Below are 18,015 nucleotides of genomic sequence, written 5' to 3' on the forward strand. Positions count from 1 at the left end.
AATCCCCAACCCCGCTCCCTCCATCCGCTCGCCCGCCCACGTCTTCCCGTCCCCACCACCCCCTTACCCACTTCTCCTCCTCCCGCCTCCCACCCACCCACGCCCCTCAGTCCCGTGGGCACAAGTGCAGTGGAAAATTTGGAAAATTAAAGATGACCTCCCCCCCGCCTCTCCCCACACAGTGCAGGGACTGCGGCCGCCCGAACCCCACAGCGCAGCGCGTTGCGGTGTCCCACGCGCAGGGTTGCGATTTCCGCATGGAAAATGCGGAAGGAGGGTTCAAATTTTCCCGCATTTTTGCTAAAGTCAACCGCAAACGGTGGAAAGACTACTCCTATGACCGCGCGCTTTTAACAACACGTTAATGCGTTCTATTGGAAAGGATACATCATGTACATGTGCTCGTAATCACGGCTCCGCTTTTGAATAAAGTATGTGGTTCTTGTGCGGAAATGCGGAAATCATATATTCATTCCAATCAGTAACTCAAAGCCCTACGTGATGCTGGGCCTTGCATGTATCCTTTCCAATAGAACGCATTACCGTGTTGTTAAAAGCGCGCGGTCATAGGAGTAGTCTTTCCACCGTTTGCGGTTGACTTTAGCAAAAATGCGGGAAAATTTGAACCCTCCCGCATTTTCCATGCGGAAATCGCAACCCTGCCCACGCGGTCTGCTCTCGGCCGGCGGGTTTGGGGCCGCGTTCGTCACGCCAGCCCCCTCGGAAACTCAACCCTGCACGTGCAGTTTACAGTACACGTGCAGTACCACCTGCTGCTTGCACTAGAAGAAAAAATCGCAGTTCAACCGCCTGCACACTCGATAGCTACTGCACACCGCTTGGTGTCATGCGAGTGGTGAATGGGGGGGGGGGGGGGCCTGCGGGAAGGCGAGCGACGAGGTGGCCGGTGTGCGCGCCTCTGTCTGTAATCATCACACTCGCGAGCTTCGTGTCCTTGACGCGGCGTTTAATGGCACGCGACTGTTTCTCGGCGAGTCACGCGGCCTGCGGGAGGCCCTCTGAAAGGAGGAGCACGCGCCGCGTGGAGCCGACACGAGGCCCTTGCCGGACACCGCCTCCACCCATGTAAACAATGTGCGTGTGCATCTGTCTGGGTGTGTGCGTGTGCGTCTGTCTGGGTGTGTGCGTGTGCGTCTGTCTGGGTGTGTGCGTGTGCGTGCGTGCAGCGGCAGTGTAACGGTTAGCGCGCCGCGCTACGAACCCGGCGACCGGAGTTCGATTCCCGCTTGCCACCATTAACAGTGGTGAACGGTCCAGGGCTTCTTCGAGGTCGACTAAGCCTCAAACGAGTACCTGGTGCAGTGTGTACACATTGCCACTAAGGGAGACAAAGGCGGCCGGGCGTGGTGCTGGCCACCCACTCTCTCGTGTGCCGCTTGTAGCACTTGCCCCAATAGTCTGGAAAGACTATACAGGGGATCTTTGTCTTTGGGTGGAGTGGCGGCACAGTGCTTGGCGCCCCGCGTAACTAACCTGGCTGCCAGAGTTTGATTTATGCTCGCAGCCACCATCTGTGATGAATAGCTGCCTGTAAGCGTCTGCGAGCATTTGCCTGTGTCATTACGTGCGTCTGTACATGCCTGTACGTGTCTGCCTGTGTGTGCGCGCGCGACGTCCGTGCGTGCGTCTGGCTGCGTGTACGTGGCGCACGACGCTGTTCCAGCCGCGCCGCTGGTGCTCGAGTTGTGGGGAGGGAGGGTCCTTGAGACCGGTCCCCAGAAGCGCGACGCCGCTCACTCCCAGCGAACGCCCAGCAGCCGGCAGCTCTCGGCCCAGAGTCTCCGCGCCGTGGGGTCGCGGCGCGCCTGCCACGCCACCGCCGCCTCGGCGCAGTCGCTGTAACGAGACGAGACCGGCCCGGTCAGGTCCCGCAGCGCCTCCATCACCATCATCAGCCTCCCCCTCCCGCCCTGCAGGAGCATCTCTCTGCTCGACGACAACAGTCAGGATTAGCCGTACTCGTGCTGCCGGCAGGCTGCGCGAGTGCCGATTGAGGCGTCGGCGACGCACGAGACGGTGAAAATGGGTGGCACCACGCCCGGCCGCCCTCTTCTCCGATGAACTGATGTTGGCACGCCACACAGCCACTCGTTTAAGGCCGAGTTGATCTCAGGGAGGCTTTAGACCGGTTCAGTTATCGCTCGTCACCACTGTTTTTCGTGGACGGGTATTGCACCACAGCTCCCCAAGTTCTCTGCATTCACACCTTAAAGACAAGACAAATATCCCACTGTGTCTGTCGCCTCCACAGACTGTTGGGGCAAGTGCCGTTAGCGAGTAGCACCTATAACGGACGAGGGGGTGGTGTGGCCCGGACCACGTGAACACCGCCATGGCAGGCCGTCGCACACGCAGCTCTGCCGACCTCCAGTGTCTCAATGTGGGACCGATTCTGACTTCACGCTCAAGTTCAGCACGGTTGTGAGCCGGCTCGCTCGAGCCTGCGCCGGTGCCGACTCCAGCGTCGCGGTCGAAACCCCGAGCCCCCCGCTCCGGACGGACGGACGCACCTGAAGTATCCCCCGGACAGCGCCGATATCTCGGGGGCCACGGCGCAGAACACCGAGGTCTGCGCTCCCTGCTCAGCCGTGCGGATGAACGGGGAGAAGAGCCACCAGGCCAGCGTCATGAGCTTCGAGTGACGCGGGAGCTCCGAGTGCACCGTGCCGGGGTGCACCGCGAACGCCGACACGCCGGTGCCTACGCGCGAGGGAAAAAGTCATATTTTTAAAAAAAATGTACACGCTTTTATGAAATGTACTCGTAATGGGAGAACTCCGACTCCAGGAAGTGGCCCCGAACTTGCCATAACGTAAGGGACCCTGGACATATAAAAAACTTTTTTTATGATAGAATATAGTATTGTCATCAGTATGACATAAGTATACCAAGTTTGCAGTCGATACCACATTGGGAAGTGGGTTAAAATTGAGTTACAAGATTTGAGGATACAATAACGACAACAACAACAGAGTGAGTTAATTCTAGATTTGAAGCTTTCGTAACTGCAAGGATTCATACTCTTAGATTTTTTTGGTAAAGTCACGTAGGTATAAAAATGTAATTAAATAATAATAAATGAGTTTTTTTCATTTATTATTATTTTATTTTCTTATTGTTTTTTACCTACGTGACTTTACCGAAAAAACCTAAGAGTATAGAGTGAGTTACAAGAAAGCGTCTAATAAAAAAAAAAACGGCGCCCACTGTGAGACACTGGGGGGGGGGGGGGGGGGGGGGGGGTGCGCGCCATGCTCTCGTCGCGTCATGTACGTGTGTTGAACTTCTTTCGCACCGTACGTGGCCAACCGCGCTAATCGGAGGTGCGGGGGAAGGACAACAAACTAAACTCAAAGAGCGGTTCTCAAGAAATGAGTTTTCAATCGAGATTTAAAAGGGCATAGCTCCAGTGGCTTCCTATGATCGGAAGAGCGTTCCAGACGGCCGCAGAAGCGCATCTGAAAGCTCGCGATGCGGTGGCCGCCGTCTTTACTCGATGGTTCGCCAAAACTCCACTGCGAAGATGACCGCAGTTCGCGTGACGGTTTATGCTCCTTGACGAGATCAGCAAGGGATTGTGGTTCATCCGTGACAAACACTTTGTGTACAATGAGTGCGACCTTTACGCTTGCTGCTTAAGGACAGACGCATATGCCCAGTGGTAGGATGGGGGGGATGGGGGGGGGCAATCACCCCCCGCAACCGCCCCCCCGCAACTTGGGAGGTTTCTGGATCCACGTCTGCAGGTACTGCACTTTACAGCCCCCCACCTCCCCCACCCCATGTCAGCGCTAGGCTACAAATGTATAAACCACTTTTACCGCACACCACTATTCAAAGGCGATGCGTGGCCGCTGTGTACAACGTAGCAGCTTTATGAGTGTGCGCGGTGGTTTGAATCGGTGGTTCTCAACCATCGTTTTACCCCTTGCCAGACCCAACATGGTTCTGAGAAATAAGCGGATGAATAATGAACATCAATATTTTAACTAATTGTCAATTTTGTGAGGTACAGTATCCCAACTAGCTCGTAACTGCAAGCGAATAAAAACAATTCAACGGACGATTTGCACGAATGACGTGATGTGTTCGCACTCGCTGGTTACTGTTGGAAGCCACATTGTTTACTATGAACGAGTTTAGAAAGGTTTTTATATGGTTCTAGGTTACGATATGGATTTCCATTTTATCGTAGTTATTTATATTGGCAGATTCTTACGTGATTATTCACCAATGACTCCTGTGTGATATAATTTCACGCATTTATGAATCACCTCATGTACCCCCAGGGGTCCGCATACCCCCGTTTCAGAACTAATGAACTCGGTGATGTATCCACTACTGTGGCGATACATTCTATTTGTTGAGAACCACTGCTTCGCACCGCAGCAGCCGCCCTGCCGCTTACATCCAACCACCGGCCGCGTGGCTCGTCGGGAGAGCGAGTGGCTCGCAATCGTCAAGCTGCGAGTTCAAATCCTGGTTGGGGGAGGTTGACTCGGCCCATCATCCCTACCTCCCTCCAGGGGTCGGTAAAATAGGCACCACTTTGCGTGGAAGTCAACAGTGGTTGTACGGATAGACCCGGCCCCGTTATAGGAGTGTGGAATTTCCACCACTGGCTCTGCAAGGCGGTGAAGAGATGGGCACCAATGCCTCGATGGGTCATGTGAACAGCAGCAGCAGCGGGAGATCGATCGCTCTGATTTCTGTTGAGGGAACTCGCTGGCCCTGCAATACCGGACATCTGTGGGAAAAGGGCTTCACAGCTCATCGGATTCCTTCACGATAAAGATTCCGAATCGCACTGCTTGGCGAGTACAAGATGCACCCTGGAGGCCATGGGGGGGATAAGCGAGGGTGAGCGATTGACGCACTCCCAAGCATCATCGCTGTTGTTATTGTCGCGACGGAGCCTCCTCCCGCGTGTTTACCCAGGAAAGGCTCGCGGGACTATTGTCAGGAGGGCCCTGACGACCGCTGGCGAACGCCGAGGCGTCGCGCCGAGGCGTCGCGCCGAGGCGTCGCGCCGAGGCGTCGCGCCGAGGCGTCGCGCCGAGGCGTCGCGCCGAGGCGTGCGCCGAGGCGTCGCGCCGAGGCGTCGCGCCGAGGCGTCGCGCCGAGGCGTCGCGCCGAGGCGTCGCGCCGAGGCGTCGCGCCGAGGCGTCGCGCCGAGGCGTCGCGCCGAGGCGTCGCGCCGAGGCGTCGCGCCGAGGCGTCGCGCCGAGGCGTCGCGCCGAGGCGTCGCGCCGAGGCGTCGCGCCGAGGCGTCGCGCCGAGGCGTCGCGCCGAGGCGTCGCGCCGAGGCGTCGCGCCGAGGCGTCGCGCCGAGGCGTCGCGCCGAGGCGTCGCGCCGAGGCGTCGCGCCGAGGCGTCGCGCCGAGGCGTCGCGCCGAGGCGTCGCGCCGAGGCGTCGCGCCGAGGCGTCGCGCCGAGGCGTCGCGCCGAGGCGTCGCGCCGAGGCGTCGCGCCGAGGCGTCGCGCCGAGGCGTCGCGCCGAGGCGTCGCGCCGAGGCGTCGCGCCGAGGCGTCGCGCCGAGGCGTCGCGCCGAGGCGTCGCGCCGAGGCGTCGCGCCGAGGCGTCGCGCCGAGGCGTCGCGCCGAGGCGTCGCCCGGCGTCGCGCCGAGGCGTCGCGCCGAGGCGTCGCGCCGAGGCGTCGCGCCGAGGCGTCGCGCCGAGGCGTCGCGCCGAGGCGTCGCGCCGAGGCGTCGCGCCGAGGCGTCGCGCCGAGGCGTCGCGCCGAGGCGTCGCGCCGAGGCGTCGCGCCGAGGCGTCGCGCCGAGGCGTCGCGCCGAGGCGTCGCGCCGAGGCGTCGCGCCGAGGCGTCGCGCCGAGGCGTCGCGCCGAGGCGTCGCGCCGAGGCGTCGCGCCGAGGCGTCGCGCCGAGGCGTCGCGCCGAGGCGTCGCGCCGAGGCGTCGCGCCGAGGCGTCGCGCCGAGGCGTCGCGCCGAGGCGTCGCGCCGAGGCGTCGCGCCGAGGCGTCGCGCCGAGGCGTCGCGCCGAGGCGTCGCCCGAGGCGTCGCGCCGAGGCGTCGCGCCGAGGCGTCGCGCCGAGGCGTCCGCGCCGAGCGTCGCGCCGAGGCGTCGCGCCGAGGGCGTCGCGCCGAGGCGTCGCGCCGAGGCGTCGCGCCGAGGCGTCGCGCCGAGGCGTCGCGCCGAGGCGTCGCGCCGAGGCGTCGCGCCGAGGCGTCGCGCCGAGGCGTCGCGCCGAGGCGTCGCGCCGAGGCGCGCGCCGAGGCGTCGCGCCGAGGCGTCGCGCCGAGGCGTCGCGCCGAGGCGTCGCGCCGAGGCGTCGCGCCGAGGCCGTCGCGCCGAGGCGTCGCGCCGAGGCGTCGCGCCGAGGCGTCGCGCCGAGGCGTCGCGCCGAGGCGTCGCGCCGAGGCGTCGCGCCGAGGCGTCGCGCCGAGGCGTCGCGCCGAGGCGTCGCGCCGAGGCGTCGCGCCGAGGCGTCGCGCCGAGGCGTCGCGCCGAGGCGTCGCGCCGAGGCGTCGCGCCGAGGCGTGGCGTCGCGCCGAGGCGTCGCGCCGAGGCGTCGCGCCGAGGCGTCGCGCCGAGGCGTCGCGCCGAGGCGTCGCGCCGAGGCGTCGCGCCGAGGCGTCGCGCCGAGGCGTCGCGCCGAGGCGTCGCGCCGAGGCGTCGCGCCGAGGCGTCGCGCCGAGGCGTCGCGCCGAGGCGTCGGCCGAGGCGTCGCGCCGAGGCGTCGCGCCGAGGCGTCGCGCCGAGGCGTCGCGCCGAGGCGTCGCGCCGAGGCGTCGCGCCGAGGCGTCGCGCCGAGGCGTCGCGCCGAGGCGTCGCGCCGAGGCGTCGCGCCGAGGCGTCGCGCCGAGGCGTCGCGCCGAGGCGTCGCGCCGAGGCGTCGCGCCGAGGCGTCGCGCCGAGGCGTCGCGCCGAGGCGTCGCGCCGAGGCGTCGCGCCGAGGCGTCGCGCCGAGGCGTCGCGCCGAGCGCGTCGCGCCGAGGCGTCGCGCCGAGGCGTCGCGCCGAGGCGTCGCGCCGAGGCGTCGCGCCGAGGCGTCGCGCCGAGGCGTCGCGCCGAGGCGTCGCGCCGAGGCGTCGCGCCGAGGCGTCGCGCCGAGGCGTCGCGCCGAGGCGTCGCGCCGAGGCGTCGCGCCGAGGCGTCGCGCCGAGGCGTCGCGCCGAGGTTCCGCATCCGGAGCCTCACCGCGGGGCCCCCACCACCACTCCGCACGGCCCTGTTCTGCCAAGAACAACTGCGGTGGCCCCATCATCAATCGCCGCTCTCTTCTACGCGCGCCTCATCTACAAGCTTAAACCTGCACGCATAGCATGCACATCCTTTGCCATACGCTAGTCGGGGGCGATGCTGCTGTGTTTAAACCCGACTGAGTGATTTGCAAGGTAATCTTTCAGCATTGGGATGTTTTGGCCAATATCAGTTACATTGTGCATGTGCGAGTTGTTATTATCTGTGGGTGGAAACCAGAGAAGCGGGAGGAAACCCAATGCAGAAGAGGGGTGGAACGTGCAAACTCCACACAGCAGACGCCCGAATCAGGAATCAAACCCAGGCCCTCGTTGCTCTGAGACACGAGTGTTGCCACTGAGCTACCACCCCCGTTGGGAGCGGTGCGTGCCGCGCGGTGCCTCGCCTTGCAGCCTGCTCGCCAGGCTCCGCACGAACATCACCAGGGCCAGCTTGCTTTGGCAGTAGGCGAGCCCTGGCGAGTACCAGCGCGCCGACATGAGGTCCGAGAAGGAGATGCGGCCGAAGATGTGCCCGAGCGACGCCACGCACACCACGCGCCCGCCGGCGCGCCGCAGCGCGTCCAGCAGGAGGTGGGTGAGCAGGAAGTGGCCTGAGGGGGGGGGAGAGGAGCGTGGCGAGGGGGCAGCGTGCGGGAGAGGCTGTTAGGCAACGATCGCCCCGCTCGATTCTCCTCTGTCGCGGGATGACGCGACGCACGCGCAACGGTTGCGAGATGTTAACTCCCTCACCTGGTATGCAGGAGGTACGTGGGTTCGATCCCGACCCTGATGCCTGCATATTTGGAGGTTGCACGTCTCTCTCCCCGTGGTCATGTGGATTTTTCTCCGGGACCTCTGGGTTTTCCCACCACATTTAGAATCGACGTGCATTTGGAGTATTTGACTGCTCTAAATTTCCACGTGATAAGCCACTTCGTTGAGCTATCATTTGTGATAGCCAAGTCGCTTCTTAAAAATAGCTACATAGCTCAGTGGGCCTTACCTGGAAAAATAAACATAGCTCTTGAAATAGTTTCGTTTATTTTCAGCAGGTCAGTGGAGGCACAGCGATTGGCGTTGTTGACATCGGTGGCGAGCAGTTAAATCTGAACTGGCACTGCCCCACACACCCCCTTGCCCGATCTGCCCTGACGAGCGAAGAAGCCAAGTACCGTGTGGTCAAGACGACTCCAAAGGCTGACATAGCACGGGGCGGCCTTTATCCAGCTGTGGATTGACAAAGAGTTGAATAGAAAAAGACTTGGCTCAAGTTGTATTTGAAAGCTGCCGCTGCTAATTTGTTTAGTGTTCCTGCTGCCACGCTGAGGGAGTGCGCGATTGAATGGTGTGTCTGTGTCTCCGTGTGTGCATGGGGGGGAGTTGTAGTGTAGCGGTTAGCGCGCTGCACTACGAGCCCGGCGAACCGGGATCGATCCCCGTTAATGGCCAACAGTGACGATTATCTGAACTGGTCCCGGGCCTCGCCTAGGTTGACTTCGCCTCAAATGAGTACTTGGTGCGGTGTGTAAACATCGTCACAAGAGAAACAAAGGCGGCTGGGTGTGGTGTCGGCCTTCATAGGTGCTCGCTAATAACACTTGCTCCTACAGTCTGTTGAGGCTATAAGGGGGATCTTTGTCTTTGCATGTGGGGAGCAGTGGCGTATACCCGAGTTTGATTCCTGCTCATGGCCAACTCTGGTGGCGAAAATCTGAAGCAGTCCTAGGCCTCAGGTCGGTCGACTCGGCATTGGGGAGACAAAGGTGGCTGGGCTTGGTACAGACCACAGCACCCACTCTTGCGTTGCGATGGCCTTCATAGGTTGTGTTCGCTCACAGCACTTGCCCCAACAGCCCGTGTGGGCTACACGGGGGCGATCTTTGTGTTTTTGGTGTGACGGGCACTGCCTAGGCACTCCTCACCCAGGTAGTTCACTCCCAGCTGCATCTCAAAGCCGTCGGCCGTCTTCTGGTAGGGGCACATCATTACGCCGGCGTTGTTGATGAGGACGTCCACCCGAGGCTCCTCTGCAAAGATTCCACGGACACACACGGACAGCCCCTCATCACTCTCCTGCTGGGCGAGTGCCTGCCACACGTTGTCTTGGCAGTGAAGACACGGAGGCAGTCTTGTGGGAGCATATAGATACCGTACAACAATGATTGTGTGGCACGGGTATTCCCACTTGCAGGGGGAGGGGGTTTGACTTGAGTAATCGTGTCGTGGCAGAGGTGGCCGTGGAGATGGTTGCGGAGTGGTACTGTAGCGGTTAGCGCACTGCGCTGCGAACCTGGCGACCCGTGTTCAATTCCCGCTCAGTGAGGATTATCTGAACCGGTCCTGGGCCTCCCCTAAGTCGACTCAGCCTCAAATGAGTACCTGGTGCGGTGTGTAAACATCCCCACTACGGAGACTAAGGCGGCCAGGGGCGTGGTGCTGGTCACCCACCCCCTCTTGTGCTATGCCGGTCTTCATAGTGCTCACTTACGGCTCTTGTCCCAACAGTCTGTTAAGGCTATACAGGGGATCTTTGTATCTTTGTGGAGGTAGTAGTGGTGGTAGAGGATGTTGTGGTGGAGGTGACAGCAGAGGAGGCGGTGGAGTTCAAAGGAAGTGGTCGTTGCTGCATGGTGACTGTGGCAGAGATGTAGCAGCTGGTGACGGTGGCGGAGGTACAGCAGCTGGTGACAGGGGGGTGCCGCTCTCTCCCCCACTGCCCCCCCCCCAGCCCCCCTTCCCCGTACGCACCCTGCAGGAGTTTCTGTGCGAAGTCACGGATGGAGGCCGAGCTGGCGAGGTCGAGGTGCCGCACGTGCACCTCGTGGCTCCCCGAGTGCGCGCGCAACTCGCTTGCCACCGCCTCGGCCTTGCGCGTGTCCCGGCACGCCATGATGACTCGTGCACCTGCGGGCCCGGGAACATCACGCCATCACGGCGGGGCCGTCACAGGGAGTGCAAGGAGGGGGGGGGAGGTCCACTACGAGGCTCGTAGAGTGGCCCCGAGAGAAATATCCCACTGGGAGATGAGGATACAGATTGGTGAGGTTCCGGAGATGAGAGAAACAGATTAATGACAGCAAATGCGAGATAAACGCGCGACATCGGCGAGAGCCCTCTGGAGACGTGTACAGACGCCCCATCATCTCATCGGTGCATGCGACATGTGACTGCACGTGTACTGTCGGCACCACGCCACCTCGTCATGAGCCCCACTGGGCACCACAGTTCAACCTTGCCCTATACGGTTGGGGGCTCCAGGTCAGGGCCACCGAGATGAGTGCCTCGGGGTCTCGGCCTGTTGGTGATGAGGGACCGGGGTCCCGCGGGGCCCACGCTCACCTCTCCTGGCCAGCTCCAGCGCCGTCTCCTTGCCGATGCCGCTGCTCGCCCCGGTCACCACCACCGTCTTCCCGTCCACGCGCGCCGCCGAGGGGCACCGCCTGCCCGCCACGTACCGCCTGCCGCACGGGGACAGGACAACAACCACAGCGGCTTGTGCCAGGCTAGGTGCACTTCGAGGCCATCACGTGCGGTGTTGAAGGCTTGTCGGCAGGAGGTTACGGAACAGTCCCAGGTGCTTTTGGTTAAACTCAACTAAAAAAAAAATATTTGACCAGGTAAGGCCCACTGAGCTATGTAGCTCTTTATTAGAAGCGACCTGCCCACAGATGATATCTCAACAAAGTGGCTTCTCTTGCAGAAATGCACAGCAGGCAAATACTCCAAACACACGTTTCTAAATGTTGAGGGAAAAACCGGAGGACCCGGAGAAAATTCCACTGAACCACGGAGAGAACACGCAAACCCAAAATACACAAGCATCAGGGACGGGATCAAACCCACGATCTCCTGGCGGTGGTGGCTGTGCACGTGGCTGCCTGCAATCCTGCGCTATGGAGGCGGCGTGGGTTGGGGGATCATCACACAGAGTTTGTGAAACTGCCTTCCCGTGGGCATCGAGGAGGAGCAGCCAGGGCTAATATCATCTGTCCTATCTGTCCGCGACCAAGTGTCGCCCCCTCTCATGCGTAGGGTTTCCCCGGGTGCTCCCATTTCCTCCCGGGTGCTCCCATTTCCTCCCGCGTGCATAATAAACACTGGCTCATAGGCTGGAGGCATCTTCACCTCCGCGACTCTGTGAGTTGCGGAGGGCACACGCATGTGTGCTGAAGTCGCGTGAACGACGCTGCGGTGTACAGCGACGTGGCTGGCAGATGCACCGCCTGTGCCCTCCCACTGTGACCCCTGTGCAGAGGGGCCAGCTGCTGGGCTGCTTGACGATTTTGGACGACTGGGCCCGTGCTGAGCTGCTGCCAAATGACAAGGACGCCGGCTCGCCTCCATCGCGGAGCCACGCTCCCCGTGACCCCACACTCTCCGTGACCCCACGCTCCCCGTGACCCCGCGCGCTCCGTGACCCCACGCGCTCCGTGACCCCGCGCTCTCCGTGACCCCGCGCTCCCCGTGACCCCACGAGCTCCGTGACCCCACGAGCTCCGTGACCCCACGCTCCCCGTGACCCCACGCTCCCCGTGACCCCGCGCTCCCCGTGACCCCGCGTTCCCCGTGACCCCGCGCTCCCCGTGACCCCGCGCTCCCCGTGACCCCACACTCTCCGTGACCCCACGCTCCCCGTGACCCCGCGCGCTCCGTGACCCCACGCTCCCCGTGACCCCACGAGCTCCGTGACCCCACGAGCTCCGTGACCCCACGCTCCCCGTGACCCCACGCTCTCCGTGACCCCACGCTCCCCGTGACCCCACGCTCCCCGTGACCCCGCGCTCTCCGTGACCCCGTGCTCCCCGTGACCCCGCGCTCCCCGTGACCCCGCGCTCCCCGTGACCCCGCGCTCCCCGTGACCCCGCGCTCCCCGTGACCCCGCACTCCCCGTGACCCCGCGCTCCCCGTGACCCCACGAGCTCCATGACCCCACGCTCCCCGTGACCCCACGCGCTCCGTGACCCCACACGCTCCGTGACCTCACGGCGTGTGACCTCCTGGTGGGGGGGGCTCTGGATCCCCCTGGTAGACATCCAGGGTCCACCCTGCCGCGTGGCTATACTGTCAGCAGAGGGCAGTACAGCAAAAGCCATTGTTGTACTGTACTGTTCTCCGGCGTCTATGCTCCACTGCCCTGTCCATTCAAACTCGATTAGCCAGGCGACGGGCGCAGTGTGGCGTGTTACTGGGGTAACCATCATGGTACCGCGTTACCAGGCGCGGTACCCTGGTAACGCTCATTTAACGCGTGCAAGGTAACGTATATCTAGTGACGCCTCCGAGGTAACGTATCCTTGTTAACTCGCGCTAGGTACGGTATGCATGGTAACGCGTGCCAGGTCACGTACCCATGGTAACGTGTGCAAGGTCACGTACCCATGGTAACGTGTGCAAGTGAAGGTATGCATGGTAACGCGTGCAAGTAAACGTGTCCATGGTAACGCGTGCAAGTGAAGGTATACATGGCAACGCAAGCAAGGTAACGTGTCCTTGGTAACGCGTGCAGGTCGATGTACGCGTGGCAACGCTCATGACAACGCGTGCAGAGTCAGGTCCCCACGGTAACGCGTGCAACGTAACGTGCCCATGGAAACGCGAGTCGCCCGTCGCCCCGCGTTACCGGAGCCGCGGCCTCATCCAGGCGAAGGCGATGAGCCCCGCGAGTCCGAGCACGAAGAGCAGGAGGAGCAGGAGGAGCAGGAGGGAGCTCGGAGCGGCGAGCGGCGCCATGGCGAGAGCGCGCGGAGGGAGACGGAGCGGGCTGAGAGGCGAGCCCGGAGTGACCCGCGCCACGTGGTCAGTGACGCGCGCAGGGGGAGGGGGAGGGGCACGTGGCGTGAGGGGCGGTGACGGCGATGTGAGTGGGGTGATGGGAGGGAGGGAGTGGGTGGGCGTGGTGATGGGAGGGAGTGGGTGGGCGTGGTGATGGGAGGGAGGGAGGGGGGTGATGGGAGGGAGTGGGTGGGCGTGGTGATGGGAGGGAGTGGGTGGGCGTGGTGATGGGAGGGAGTGGGTGGGGTGATGGGAGGGAGGGAGTGGGGTGATGGGAGGGAGTGGGTGGGCGTGGGGATGGGAGGGAGGGGGGTGATGGGAGGGAGTGGGTGGGCGTGGTGATGGGAGGGAGTGGGGTGATGGGAGGGAGTGGGTGGGCGTGGTGATGGGAGGGAGGGAGTGGGTGGGCGTGGTGATGGGAGGGAGTGGGTGGGCGTGGTGATGGGAGGGAGTGGGGTGATGGGAGGGAGTGGGTGGGCGTGGTGATGGGAGGGAGTGGGGTGATGGAGGGAGTGGGTGGGCGTGGTGATGGGAGGGAGGGAGTGGGTGGACGTGGTGATGGGAGGGAGTGGGGTGATGGGAGGGAGTGGGTGGGCGTGGTGATGGGAGGGAGGGAGTGGGTGGGCGTGGTGTTGGGAGGGAGTGGGGTGATGGGAGGGAGTCGGTGGGCGTGGTGATGGGAGGGAGTGAGTGTGGTGATGGGAGGGAGGGAGTGGGTGATGGGAGGGAGTGGGTGGGCGTGGTGATGGGAGGGAGTGAGTGTGGTGATGGGAGGGAGGGAGTGGGTGATGGGAGGGAGGGAGTGGGTGGGCGTGGTGATGGGAGGGAGGGAGTGTGGTGATGGGAGGGAGGGAGTGTGGTGATGGGAGGGAGGGAGGGAGTGGGGTGATGGGAGGGAGTGGGGCGATGGAGGGCGTGAGTGTGGTGATGGGAGGGAGGGACGATGGGAGTGGGGTGATGGGAGGGAGGGAGTGGGGTGATGGGAGGGAGGGAGGGAGTGTGGTGATGGGAGGGAGGGAGGTAGTGGGGTGATGGGAGGGAGTGGGGCGATGGGAGGTCGTGAGTGTGGTGATGGGAGGGAGTGGTGATGGGAGGGAGGGAGTGTGGTGATGGGAGGGAGGAAGGGAGTGGGGTGATGGGAGGGAGTAAGTGTGGTGATGGGAGGGAGGGAGTGGGTGATGGGAGGGAGTGGGTGGGCGTGGTGATGGGAGGGAGTAAGTGTGGTGATGAGCGGGAGGGAGTGGGGTGATGGGAGGGAGGGAGTGGGGCGATGGTGAGGGAGGGAGTTTGGTGATGGGAGGGAGTGAGTGGGGAGACAGGAGGGAGGGAGTGGGGTGATGGGGCAGTGATGGTGGTGATGGGGGAGAAAATGTGGTGATGGGATAGTGAGTATGGTGATGGGGGAGTGAGTGTGATGGGAGAGAGTGAGTGGGGTGATGGGAGGGAGTGAGTGTGATGATGGGATAGTGAATGGGATGATGGGAGAGTGAGTGTGATGATGGTGGAGTGGGGTGTTGGGAGAGTGTGGTGATGGGAGTGAGTGAGTGTGCTGATGGGAGAGTGGTGATGGGAGATACAGCCATATTTCCCAACGTGATTTGTGAATTTGCGGTTGCATCCGACTCAAGAGCCGCATGGCTCACAGGGCTATACCTAATAAATGAAACTTGAAAACTTGAACTTGAGAGTGAAATTTTTACGTACAATTTTATTGAGGGACTGTGTGTTGCGTTGATGTGGCCTGGGACTGGTTTTACTGTTGGTTTACTGCCTTTCCCAACCTTGGGAATTGATTATGCAGTTCGAACTTACACACTTTATTTATGTAAGTGGCACCGCGGTGGCTAGGAGATGTTATCTTCCTCGCCTGGTATGCAGGAGGTCGGCGGTTCGATCCCGACCCTGATGCCTGTCGATTTGGAGTTTGCATCTTTCTCCCCCTGTTCGCGTGGATATTTTCTCCGGGTCCTCCGGTTTTTCCGGTTTTCCCCTCCACATTTACCAACACGCTTTGAAATTATTTCTTAGATTATTTTTGCTGCTGTAAATTTCCACACGATAAACCACTTTGTTGAGCTATCATTCGTGGCCAGGTCGATTTTGAAAAATAACTACATAGCTCAGTGGGCCTTACGTGGAAAATGTAAAATAGTTCAAGTTATGTGTTTACCTTTCCTACACTTTGCATTCCTATCGTGTTTGTGTCCTGTTTGTTGTTGTGACGTTCTCACCCCCTGCCCGTGTTGGATATCTGTGAACACGATTTGTTGTAGCTCATCGGGTTCCTCCAGTCTAAATAAATACAGTCCTCGGATTCTGCGCTGATGGGTGAGTGCCTCGCCTCGTGAGGTCTCGCAAGCCAAGCATGCCATTGTTGTACCATACTCCTATGCTTCTACGTCCATGCTCTCCCACCTTCACCATCCTGCGCTCACCAGCGCGGTGAAGTATGATCGAACAACTCACGAGCCGCACGGCGTTGGGAGGAGCCCTCATCAAGCAGCGGATTGTCACGAACATGTTAGGGGCCGTCACGCGATTTTGGACGATTTTTGACCCCCCCCCCCCCCCCCCATCGTCACACGGCGTCACAAAAAGTCAGACCCCCCCCCTCAAATATGACGTCACAAAGCTCTGCCCCCCCCCCCCCAAAAAAACATGCTTCAAATCGCTTTAAACTATTGACATTGTAGTGCATATTTTATGTGGCGCTGTACTCTGATGTTGTAAGATAAAATATTTATTTAAAAGTCTATTTAATTAAGTAGAACGTGTTGTCTATATTTATTTAAAATTGCAAATTTTGATGTGACGTCACATTTCTCACCCCCCCTCGTCACAAATGTCTGACCCCCCCTAGGTGCGTGACGTCATTTGTGGACGGCCCCTTAACGATGTTACAGCATCCTCCCAGCCGTGGAGTTCGCTGTAGCTACACGCGAAGTTCGTGACCGCGGCGTGTGGAGGACACGGAGCGGGGGTGGGGTAGGGGGGCTAGTGGGGGTGCAGAACCCTGCTCAGGGGGTACCAGGGTTAGGGTCCTGGGACCCCGGCCCCCTCCCCGGCGGAATCGGGATTTGCCCCCCCCCCCTCCTACCCTGGGGGTCGAGTACGTGCGAGGGGGCGTCGTGGAGACCGCACAGCCCGAGGGGAACGCAGTGCGCGCTGCAGGTTCACCCCGAGTGGCTCCCCGTGTCCCCGTGGGCCAGAGACGGTCTCGGGGAATGTTTTCTCGAGCTCACGCCCCCCGCTTGAAATGAAGTCGGATTGAGGGGAACAGCATCGCTGTAAATCGCCGTTACGCGCTGCGCGCACCAGATGATTGCTAAACAAGAGCCAGGCAGCGTGACGTGGATGCTGAAAGCGCGCATTCAGTTTAATCAGCGTTGGACGCGATACCCATACATACAAATATAAAAGTCCCCCGTATAGCCTTAACAGACTGTTGGGACAAGTGCCGGCACGGCACATGTTTGAGTGGGTGGCCAGCACCACACGCGGCTGCCTTCGTCTATCCCTGTCGCGATGTTTTTACCCATCGCACCGAACACTCATTCGAGGCTGAGTCAACCCAAGTTAGGGCGCGGACCGGCGCCACCCGCGTGCTCACTACTACTGCGCCAACTGATTGTTGGCAAAACAAGAAAACACGGCGCCCGGCGGTAGCCGGGGGGCGATGCCGCCGAAGAGAGCCGGTGCCCATCGGCTGCCTCCCGCACGGCGCCACTCGCAGCGGCCGCCGGGAGCTCTGGACGGGTGCGAGGGGCTGGGGACCCCCTCCGCCTTCAATTACCACGACCACGACACCGCACGTCCACACACGTACACGACAACACATAGATTCCCCCGTGTAGCCTTAACAGGCGTTTTCAAACAAGTGATGTTTGTTATTGAGCACCTGTGAAGGCCGGCACGGCACACGAGGGGATGGGGTGGCCAGAACCACGTCCGACCGCCTTTGTCTCCCTATTGGCGAAGTTTACACACCGCACCAGGTACTCGTTTGAAACTTAATCAAATGAGTACCTGGTGCGGCGGGGAGGCCCAGGACCGGTTCAGATCATCGTCACTGGTGTTGGCCGTGAGCGGGAATCGAACTCGGGTCGCCGGGTTCGTAGCGCAATGCGAAAGCCGCTCCACAACCGCTCCCCACTCCACACGCACAACATCCCGAACTCTACTTGACTGGCTGCTCTGTCCGCTTTGGCCAGGGGTCGGCAACCTTTCGAAGAAGGAGGAGGAGAGGGAGAACCATTTACCTTGTTCGTGTCTTTGAAGAAAACATTTCGAGAGCCACATCACACGCAGAGAGAGCCACTTGTTCTCAGCCGCAGGCACGCAGAAGATGACAACAGACATTCTGACTAAAATAAACAAAATAGGTGATGGAGTCAATTGCGTCTAGGTACTCCCCCCCCCCCCCCCCCCCCGAGTTACTCTTTAACAATGCAGTTTGACTTTTGTTGTCACAAAGACGCTAACACTGCATCTGTGGGAGAATAGGTTCCTATTCACGACGGGGTTTCCAAGAAGACATCGTGTCGTAAAAGCGGGGACCGCTTGTGCTACATTTCAGAGTGCGAAGAACCGAATAAAGTCAAGTTTGTTTTTCATAAAACGGCTGCCCACACAGCGGCAGCCGAAGACCCGCAGGTTGCCGGCCCTGGTGCGGACGGTACGGGCCAGGCTCCCACGCCTGGGCCACGTGCAGCTTGGGTCGCAGGGTTCGCGCTGCCGCGGATTTCTAGCGGTGGTGGTGCGGGGGGGTCATGCGTGCGCCTGGTGCCAGCGCTTCTCTTCCTCCGAGTGGGGGGGCCCCGCCGGGACCGGCAGGGAGTACGAGGGGGCGTGGGACCCCCCCCCCCCCCCCCCGCGCGCGCGGCCCAGGCAGGAGAGCACCACCTCGACTCCCAGGTCCACCGTGGCCACCACCGCGTCGCCCCCCTCGCCGCCTGTCACGCGCGGGTTCACCTCCCACCAGGTCGAGCGCGCTCAGCGAGCCTGGGGTGGGACACG

General features: G+C 61.4%; 1 protein-coding gene across 1 annotated transcript; it reads right to left on the reverse strand.

Moving 5' to 3' along the window:
* Positions 1 to 950: 950 nt before the first annotated feature.
* Positions 951 to 13,029, reverse strand: LOC133341477 (retinol dehydrogenase 12-like). Its single transcript, XM_061550148.1, has 7 exons — positions 12,848 to 13,029; positions 10,567 to 10,685; positions 9,976 to 10,131; positions 9,150 to 9,254; positions 7,632 to 7,838; positions 2,532 to 2,721; positions 951 to 1,857 (listed from the first exon to the last, which is right to left on the reverse strand). Exons 1-7 carry the CDS (start codon positions 12,955 to 12,957, stop codon positions 1,755 to 1,757), a joined length of 990 nt encoding a protein of 329 aa, XP_061406132.1. The 5' UTR covers positions 12,958 to 13,029; the 3' UTR covers positions 951 to 1,754.
* Between the last annotated feature and the right edge of the window lie 4,986 nt (positions 13,030 to 18,015).

The sequence above is a fragment of the Lethenteron reissneri genome, chromosome 11, assembly GCF_015708825.2.
Source record: "Lethenteron reissneri isolate LAM-NWPU_2019-01 chromosome 11, ASM1570882v1, whole genome shotgun sequence".
Lineage (NCBI taxonomy): Eukaryota > Metazoa > Chordata > Hyperoartia > Petromyzontiformes > Petromyzontidae > Lethenteron > Lethenteron reissneri.

Coding starts and splice junctions, on each gene's coding strand:
- LOC133341477 (XM_061550148.1), bottom strand. CDS start 12,957: ATGGCGCCGCTCGCCGCTCCGAGCTCCCTCCTGCTCCTCCTGCTCCTC. Junction 9,255..9,975: donor CGCACAGAAACTCCTGCAGG/GTGCGTACGGGG, acceptor GAATCTTTGCAG/AGGAGCCTCGGGTGGACGTC. Junction 7,839..9,149: donor GCTGGGAGTGAACTACCTGG/GTGAGGAGTGCC, acceptor CCCCCCCCTCAG/GCCACTTCCTGCTCACCCAC.